Raw genomic sequence first — 9,690 nt, 5'->3', positions numbered from 1 at the left:
AACCTTGTTAAGCAAACCAACCCTTATGCGTGTAAGTGTCCGACACAAACCCGTCTAGTCAAGGAAAACTAGTGGCACCCTAATTTCATAGACCCACCACTAATTGTACAAGACATGAGACGATGCAAATTTTAGTTGGGAGGGCATACTAACTTAAACTTTGTGAGGGATCGTTCTACTTCTAACATCACAGCATGCAGAAAGTAAAACATAAACAGAATAGCATTCATACAGTTGTGACACAGTATGGCCCGTTTTTCTTATGGTGATCTCCATCTCCATAGAAGCTGTTCACCATGGTGATCTCCATCTCCATGTTCCATGTGCGCCATCCTCCTGGTGATGAGACCTCCAAGAACTAGAACATGTTATTACGCCTAATAGCTAGTAAAGAATCTAGTAATGAAGATTACATAGTTGCTTGGATAATCACAGATTGGTACGCAGACCATTAAATACAATAAAGTGACAACACATATGGCTCCTGCCATGTTGCCGTACGCGCGACACGCAGGTCACGAATGAGTTACACACATGCATCACATATACAAAGGGGCCATACTGATCACAAGATATGTACATACATCCTGCAAAATAGAGTTAGGCGTTCTAACGTTCCAAACTTCGGATGCCCAAAACTCCATCTTCATGTGTAACTTTTTCTGTAGATCAATTTTCATATAAAAATCGCCCCGATCCGAAAGCTACCTTTATAACTACCCTGTTACGGCGTAGCGTTTGATAGTCCCTAAGTAGGTCGATCCACATCTAGAATACATGCGACAATCTCAGGTCTAAGGACAAAGCATATATGTTGTTTAAAGAGAGAACTACTTCTCGTGTTGGGTCAGTCCTAGCACATGTCTCCACATGTGTCCACATTATTAGTTCAACATCTCCATGTCCATGACTTGTGAAACATAGTCATCAACTAATACATGTGCTAGTCTAATATTCATGTGTGTCCTCACATGAACTCCGACTAGGGACAACTTTAGAATAACCATACAAGTAAAGAGTTTCACATACAATTCACATAATTGCAAATCAATTCAAGGAGCCTTCAATGAATATTCAATGAACACAACATACAAATCATGGATACAAATGGAATATCATCATCTCTATGATTGCCTCTAGGGCATACCTCCAACAGCCTTGGCTGCTACCAAAGTAGCCTCCCAGAGGCTCCTCCTAAACACATGATCGACTAAAAACACCCAACAAACAAGTCAACAGGTCGAACAGGTATCACTACCTTGGCTACTGCCAAAGTAGCCTCCCAAAGGCTCCTCTTGAACACATCATCCTCCAAAACCAGATAGCATACAAGGAAACAGGTCCACAGGTATCATTGCCCCAGCAGCTACAAAAAGTAGCCTCCCAGAGGCTTCTCCTCAACGTCATCGAACAAAGAAAACCCCACAACAGCATCATTGCCACGGCTGCTACCCAAGGTAGCCTCTAGAGGCTCATTATTTCACAGAACAACCTTATTAGCCTAGGCAGGCTCCTCATCATCAACTAAGACCGACATTAGAGACATGTTCATGGCAACAAGTCCACATCCATGTGGTAACTACACATGAATGGTAAATAACCTCATGAATCGACAGTAAACAACAAACCAAGGCATAGAAGCTAGGACAGTGCATCAAATAGATATGTAGATTCGGTGAGGACACCCCACTAACCGCACAAAGAAATTGTAATATCAGATCCACTCCGTGGGGACCCTAACTGCAAGAGGATAGTGGATCCGAGCCATACCTCCGTGAAGATGAAGATGACTGTCATGGGGAAGATGAAGAAGTAGCGTGTGCCGGTGGACGAGCCGAGGGATGCCTAGAATAGCAAGTAGATGACGCAAATCTGCTCGGTGGAGAGGAAGAAGCAGGTCACGCTGGGGATGAAATGTTGCTCAAGTTGTTGGGGACGAAGAGGTAGCAGATCTGCTCAGTGACGAAGACGAAGCACGGATTCAGTGTTCGTTGCTGACGGAGACCCGACGCTCGCCGGTGAAGAAGTACCCGCGGCCGCCGATGCAGGCGACCACGGACACCTCCAGATCAGGCACCCCACTACCAGCCGCGCCGTCGCCTCCGCCCTTAAGTTACCGCGATGAGAGGAGAGGAGTGGAGGAGTCAAGTGTGAAAGGGAGATAAGAGAGAGGAGTGAAGGAGTCGGTGGAGCGGTGCGTCTGCAGCGGAGGAGGGCAACACGCCAGGAGGCCATCGCTATATACCGGTGGTGGTAGCCCTAACTAGCTCAAATAATGGTGCTAGACCACGTCCGTCTCCCCCGCTTTCCTCCACGTGTGTGAAAACGTGCTCACACAAGCCTGCACCGCGTGAAACAGTCGGCTTTAGTGTTCCGTACGGTGCAAGCTGGCGGGCTATTTTTTACCACGCGGGCCTGACCGGGAGGCCAACCAGGCTCAACCTCTGTACGGGCTGCTAAACGCGGCACAGAAGACCACTAGGGCGGGTCCCGAGGACAGACGCGGTGCGACAACACCGGGAGACCCTCCCGTGCGCACGCGCGGCCGCCCGTGCCTTTTCACCGCCCCTGTCGTTCGTCCCCAGTCTCTCCCGCGACCGCCAGGCGATAACTCCTCGGGGATGTTTGGGAGTAGGGGGTTAAATTTTAGCTCCCGTCACATTGAATGTTTGGACATTAATTAGGAGTATTAAATCTAGACTAATTACAAAACTAATTACACAACCCCTAGGCTAAATTGCGAGACGAATCTATTAAACCTAATTAGTCCATGATTTGACAATGTGGTGCTACAGTAACCATTCACTAATGATGGATTAATTAGGCTTAATAGATTCGTCTCGCGATTTAGCCTAGGGGTTTTGCAATTAGTTTTGTAATTAACTTATATTTAGTCCTTCTAATTAGTACCCGAACATCCAATGTGATAGGGGTAAAGTTTAACAAACACCCCTCTCGTCAAAATTTCACCGTCACCGCCGCCTCCTCCATTTTCCCTCCCCCGCCAAATTCCCTCCTTCCCTCCTTCCCCGCCAAAAAAAATCCCCCAAATCCCTTAAAACCCCCGCTCCAAACCCCCGCCAATCCACCATTTCCCTCCGTCCCCAAACCTCCCCTCCCTCCTCGCTCCAACCTCTCCCACTCCCGCCCGCTTCGCGCCGCCGCCGCCCACTACTACTCCCCGGGCTCGCTCTCACCGCGCCGGTAGCCGCCATGCCGGTCTCCGTCGACGACGACTCCTCCGGCTGGCAGGTGTCCCCGTCCCAGGCCGTCCTCTTCGCCGACGAGATCGCCGCCGTGCGCGCCGTCCTGGGCGCGGGCCTCCCCGAGGCCCGCGTCGTCGCCGCGCTCTCCCGGTGCGGCGGCAACACCGAGCGCGCCGTCAACGCGCTCCTCGACGACTCCGCCGGCGCCGCCGAGGTCGGGCCCACCAGCGAGGGCCGCGGCGCCCCGAAGCCGGTCAAGGCGGAGCGCGACGTCGGCGGTGCCCCGCCGCCCGCGAAGGTGAAGGCCGAGGACCCCGTCGACGAGGACGTGGGGAGCCAAGATTCCGACGCCGCCTCCGCGAAGGCCGCCGCCAAGGTGAAGAGCGAGCCGTTGGTGGTGCCGCATCGGGTCAAGAAGGAGGAGAAGCCCGCCGCCGACGCCCGCGACGCGCCCAGGAGAGGCGCGGCTGCGGCTGCGGCGAGCGTCGGCGGCGGCATAAGCCTCGTGCCGCGGCCCAAGAAGAGGCCGAGGGAGGAGGTGGTGGAGACCATCGACCTCACCACCACCCACCCGGTGCCGTACCTCAACCCGCGGCCCATCCGAGCGCTGCCGCCGCCCGGCGGCGCGGAGACGTGCGACCCGAGGCCCATCCTGGTGGTGCCGCCCCTGGACGTCCAGATGTACGACGCGGGGCCCGTCCTGCCTGCACCGCCGCCGCCTGTGGACGTCGAGATGTACGAACCGCGGGCGCGGGCACCGGCGCCTACGCTGCCGCGGCCTCTCAGGGCGATTGCGCCCGCCCCGGTGACGGACCTGAGGATGGTGGTGGCGCCGCCGGACGCTGAGTTTGGCGACTTTCCCGAGGAGCGCGACTTTTTTCTCGTTGGCAAGTCCTATGTGCCCGGCTTGTCCACCAACCGTGGGAGGAGGAGGATGGACGCCGGGGAAATCGTCCATTTCGCCTTCCCTTCGTACGAGAGGAGCTATGGGGGGTTAAAGTTGTCAGCCAAGAAGGTGAAGGCTCTGGCGGGGATTGTGCGCTTCTCCACCAAACGAGCCGGAGAGGTTGTTTCTCAATTCATCTTGTGATGCCTATTTACTCTTGAATAAACCTGCCAATGAATGATTCGAGTAAATTACTATAATTTCGATCCTGTCTCACTCTCCCTGATGGTGTTTGTAGATTGGGAAGCTACCCCCAGAGTGGTCAGAATGCCTTGTCCCACTTGTCAACTCGTCCAAGGTGAAGATTCACGGGAAGGTTGTGTTCCCAACAATTGAGCTGAGGTTGATGCAGGAGGTTATGCTGTATGTTAGGTAATGGCTGATGATGAGACATTCTTGTTGTTATGTTAGTCAGCAAGTTGTTAAGATTTTATCTGATTGTACTAATGCTGAATGTTTTTTTGTGTGCAGCTTATACATCCACAAATCTGTGTTCACTGAAATGGACAACTCATCCTGTGACATGCTTTATCATGTGAATGTCAGTTTCTCTTCCAGTCCTCTTCATCAATTGCTTACTTTACTCAAGCTAAAGGCGTCCAACAAGGTATCTCATTGATCGATTCCTTCTGTTAGTTTTTAGAATGTTGTCATGTTTTTTTCCTAATGTTTATATGCCTACCATGCGCAGGATGATTTCTCTCTTGGTGACCTCAGCTCAAGAAAGCTGCAGAGAATTCTAAGGGTAAGCAACAAGACTTCTCGCTGTTTTTCTACCGTTACCAATTATTAGTATGTTTTCCTTTACTGTAGCATCTACTTGGGCACTCCTCCAATGAACTGGATCGATTGTTGTGTTTTAGCAGTGCTGAAAATTATAGCTTTTTCTTGTACTAATGCTTTCTTGGCATTATTGCCGGTTGCTTTTTTCTTTGTGTTCATTCATCATTGGCATTATTTTCCTTGATATATGGATTAGGGGAACCATAACAACGGTGCTGAATCCACTTCTGAGCTTGGCCAAACTTTTCTAGAGCAAGGCCCTGATGAACAGGCTATTTCAGAGGCGGCCTTGAACAAACTTGTTGGCACTGCTGAAACATTTGACTTGGAGGTAACAATAGAAGCTCGTGGAATTGTTTGTTTCTAAATATTTAGTTACATAACTGTAAAAACAGGAAGCGGAACCTCCGAGTACCCTTGTCTCTGTTCTAAAACCATACCAAAAACAAGCTCTCTTCTGGATGTCTAAATTGGAGAAGGGAATGGATGCTAATGAGGCTACAAAAACTCTCCATCCCTGTTGGAGTGCCTACAATATTGCAGACAAGTATGCTCTATTCAGCATCTTTTGTACAATAGTGCAGAAATGGTGATTGGGTTATAGTTATATCTAAGAAATTATTGTTGTTTACAGGAGAGCTCCTCAAGTATATGTGAATATTTTCACTGGTCAAACAACAACACAATTTCCAAGTGCAACTGGGACTGCACGAGGAGGGGTAAGTTTGTTTCAGTTGCTCATGTGCTTTCTTTGCATTATATTTTCAAAGGTAGCTGTTCCATTTTCTTCGACTTCTTGTCTGTTAACAGTTATAATGCCATGTTATATGCTGCCATTAAATTGTTTGACAAAAAATAACATCAATTTTACTTCTGTATGGAGGATTGGTGTGTTATACGTTATACTCTTGCTTGCACTCTGATGTTTTGGGACAATGTTTGTTTCTGCGTGCTTGATCATTTTCCTCAGCAAATTGATGCTAGATATAAACCTAATCCTAACAGAATGGTCCTTCCAATTTTCTTTATCTACCTGAATATGATTGTTTGCTTTCTCATAATTGCACTGCAGTTAGATGCCGTACTATGAAACATATTTATGTGTTACCTGTCTTTGCAGATACTGGCAGATGCAATGGGTCTTGGCAAAACTGTGATGACCATTGCTCTTATACTTTCAAACCCTAGGGGGGAGTGTTCCAACTATACAGAAAGAGATACAAGAGTTCTGAGAGATCATGGAACCAGAGCACACACCTCAAGATCCTCTGTAAGAGGAGGTACCCTTATCATTTGTCCCATGCCGTTATTGGGTCAATGGAAGGTAAGCATCTTCTGTTTTTGTACATTTCCAACGTCTTATGTTCAACCATTTGTCTTTCAGTATGCATTGTTTTATCACTGTAATTGACGTTATCACTGCTAAGTTGCACTTTTTTCTGTTTCTATGCAGTGCACTTGAACCAATTTAATAATTCTTTCAATGATCTTTAATCTCACAAGAGAAATAATTACACAGTATTGTTCTTTCTCACAGGATGAACTGGAGGCACATTCAACGCAAGGAGCTCTTTCTGTTTTTGTGCACTATGGTGGTGATAAAACTGATAACCTCATGCTGATGGCTGAGCATGATGTTGTGTTAACGACTTATGGTGTCCTTTCAGCTGCATACAAAGCTGTATGTGTTTGGCATTTGCCCTCTGCTGCCAGTTTTTTTTGTATTTTTATATTTTTGGAAGTAATAAGGCCATCATAATTTTACACTAATGGAAAACGCTAACTTTAACAGGATCGCACCAGCATCTTCCACAGGATGGATTGGTATAGGATTGTGCTTGACGAAGCTCACACAATAAAATCTCCTAAAACTAAAGGGGCCCAAGCAGCTTTTGGATTAAACTCAGAATGCAGATGGTGCCTTACAGGCACACCGTTGCAAGTATGCTTTCACCACTGATATTCACATTTGTTTTCAGTACTTTCAGTTGAACTGGCAGCATCTTACGTGTCAACTTTTGTAAGCATGATCTAAGTATATATTTTTTGTCGCATTTGCTCTAGAATAATTTGGAGGACCTCTACAGTCTTTTCTGCTTCTTACATGTTGAGCCATGGTGCAGTGCAAATTGGTATGGATGGAATCTTACTTCTTGTCTCTGCTATAGTATCTCTTTTTGAAAATCCTGACTTGAGATATTTTTGTTGATCTCTCTAGGTGGCAGAAACTTATTCAGAAACCTTATGAGAATGGTGATGATAGAGGATTGAAAATTGTTAGAGCTATTCTCAGGCCACTAATGCTGAGGAGGACCAAGGAAACAAAAGACAAGATTGGAAAGTATGTGTTTTCTTCATACTTTTAAAGTTCACAACTGCATAAATAAGCATATATAATGTCTCACGATGCTCAAATATTTGCTTCAGGCCAATACTGGTCCTCCCTCCAGCTCATATTGAAGTTGTAGAATGTGAACAATCTGAACAGGAACGTGATTTCTATGAAGCGCTTTTCAGGAGATCAAAGGTATATTTATGTTTAAATTTTGTTTTTACATGATACAAGATGAAAATGTATATGTTTGTTTCACTGTTAGCTCATTTGCAACTACAGTATGGATTTGTAGTTAGTTTTCAATATTTGTTGGTTGAGTTAACTGGTGGTGCTAATGGCAGGATTATTGTTTATCTTGGTCAAATTGAATTGCTCTTCTCAATATCGTGTAGTTGAGATTTTTATGAATAATGTTTTGTGCATGTCTAACACAAAATGGTACCTCCAACAGGTTCAATTTGACAAATTTGTAGCACAAGGCAGTGTTCATAACAACTATGCTAATATTCTTGAGCTACTTCTCCGGCTAAGACAATGCTGCAATCACCCTTTTCTAGTTTTCAGGTTAGCCTTGCATCATGAAACAATATCCTATTGTTTTGCATTCCATCGTTGCCTTGTCTAATTGTTTGCTGAATTCTTAATGTGCAGCCGAGCTGATCCTCAAAAGTATGCTGACCTTGACCAGCTAGCACAGCGGTTCCTTGAAGGAGTCCAAAGTTGTTCTGGAAGACAGAATGCACTACCCTCACGTGCTTATGTGGAAGAGGTGGCTGAAGAGATTCGCCAGGGTGCTACTACCGAGTGCCCTATCTGCCTTGAGTCAGCTTCTGATGATCCTGTGCTCACGCCTTGCGCACACCGGATGTGCCGCGAGTGCCTTCTTTCTAGCTGGAGAACTCCAGATGGAGGGCCATGTCCGCTCTGTCGAAGTCACATCAGCAAATCTGACCTGATCATATTGCCTGCTCAGTGTCGCTTCCAGGTTGATGCTGAAAATAACTGGAAGGACTCTTGCAAAGTGAGCAAACTTATCATGATTCTGGAGGGTTTGCAGAAGAAAAGGGAGAAGAGCATTGTATTCAGCCAGTTTACTTCATTCTTTGATCTTCTGGAGATCCCCTTCAATCATAAGGGTATCAAGTTCCTTAGATATGATGGCAAGTTGAACCAGAAGCATAAAGAAAAAGTTCTGAAGGAGTTTAGTGAAAGTCAGGACAAGCTGGTATGCATGAGCAATATTTAGACATGCTCCGCCTTTCCTTTTTGCATAAGTTAATTCTTTATGCATGCTGATTGTATGAAAAAATAGGTGCTACTGATGTCACTCAAAGCTGGAGGTGTAGGGCTAAATCTTACTGCAGCATCCAATGTTTTCCTGATGGTATTTATTCTACACCCTGTCAATCCAGTGAAATGACAATTTTTTTTAGTCTTGACATTAACTAATAGGCCACTGGCTATCTGGCACTGCTATTTGTTTATGCAGGATCCATGGTGGAACCCTGCAGTGGAAGAGCAGGCTATCATGAGAATTCATCGGATTGGGCAAAAAAGAGCGGTCCAAGTGAGACGCTTCATCGTGAAGGTAAATAACCATGACATTCACTAACCTCTTGAGATATTCACCTGAACTATTCCAGGCTACTGCAACCTCAAATGCTTTGTCTTTTCAGGATACTGTTGAGGAGCGAATGCAACAGGTGCAAGTGCGCAAGCAAAGGATGATTTCTGGAGCCCTGACAGATGAGGAGGTCCGCGGTGCTCGCATCGAGCAGCTCAAGATGTTGTTTACATGATTATTGCTGTGAATTGCAGTTGTGTATAGCTGATGTGTTATGTCTGGGATACTTGGTAGTACTGAGTAAGTTGACATGTTTGGTAGTATCTATGTTCAGACCAATGTGAATGGGGATGGATGGGTGGAACCATGTGCCTATCCGATTTTGTGGATATGTCCCCATGCTAGGTTGTATATTATCTGTAATAGTATCTTCTGGTGTTCAACATCCTCCTAGTCTATTGTATCTGTCATTGTGGGGTTGTAGGCTTGTAGCCACTGATTTCTGATCAGTTTCAGCCACCTGAAGCCTCTCACCTTCTATCACTTGCATTCTTTGTACATTGGCAAGTAATTGATCCATGTGCATATTTGGCTTAATGGTGAGTTTATGGGACTGTTAGTGTCGAAATTCAGTAGATGCACATTTGAATGAAGCTTGGGGAACACATAAAGTCTCGCCAATATGATAGTACAACATGTAGCATATTCATGGTCTGCAACTCTGATTTCAGTTTGGCATGTTAATAGCAGGACAGATGTGATTTGGTATCACTAATGCGTTGCCTGCTTTCCTGCTGGTGCACTAAACAGCTCTGATGTCGAAGCAGCTCTAGCGATGCATTTTAAATCAAAATAA

At 46.2% G+C, this 9,690-nt stretch overlaps 1 protein-coding gene across 1 annotated transcript; it reads left to right on the top strand.

The window, feature by feature from the left end:
* The first annotated feature begins 3,104 nt into the window (after positions 1-3,104).
* Positions 3,105-9,421, top strand: LOC101786650 (DNA repair protein RAD5B). Its single transcript, XM_004975075.3, has 18 exons — positions 3,105-4,272; positions 4,391-4,524; positions 4,624-4,759; positions 4,844-4,897; positions 5,132-5,266; positions 5,331-5,482; positions 5,570-5,654; positions 6,056-6,259; positions 6,473-6,616; positions 6,728-6,877; positions 7,000-7,067; positions 7,154-7,276; positions 7,363-7,462; positions 7,722-7,834; positions 7,922-8,495; positions 8,583-8,654; positions 8,760-8,858; positions 8,947-9,421. The coding sequence occupies exons 1-18, from the start codon at positions 3,214-3,216 to the stop codon at positions 9,067-9,069; spliced, it is 3,525 nt and encodes a 1,174-aa protein (XP_004975132.2). The 5' UTR covers positions 3,105-3,213; the 3' UTR covers positions 9,070-9,421.
* The last annotated feature ends 269 nt before the right edge of the window (positions 9,422-9,690 follow it).

The sequence above is a fragment of the Setaria italica genome, chromosome VII (assembly GCF_000263155.2).
Source record: "Setaria italica strain Yugu1 chromosome VII, Setaria_italica_v2.0, whole genome shotgun sequence".
Classification (NCBI taxonomy): domain Eukaryota; kingdom Viridiplantae; phylum Streptophyta; class Magnoliopsida; order Poales; family Poaceae; genus Setaria; species Setaria italica.
The sequence above is the reverse complement of the archived record's forward strand: the minus strand, read 5'-3'. Positions and strand labels throughout refer to the sequence as shown.

Excerpts from the sequence above, each read along its gene's own strand:
- LOC101786650 (XM_004975075.3), top strand. The coding sequence starts at position 3,214 with ATGCCGGTCTCCGTCGACGACGACTCCTCCGGCTGGCAGGTGTCCCCG. Across the intron at positions 5,483-5,569 it reads GCCTACAATATTGCAGACAA|GAGAGCTCCTCAAGTATATG; the intron begins GTATGCTCTATT and ends TGTTGTTTACAG. Across the intron at positions 6,617-6,727 it reads TTTCAGCTGCATACAAAGCT|GATCGCACCAGCATCTTCCA; the intron begins GTATGTGTTTGG and ends TAACTTTAACAG.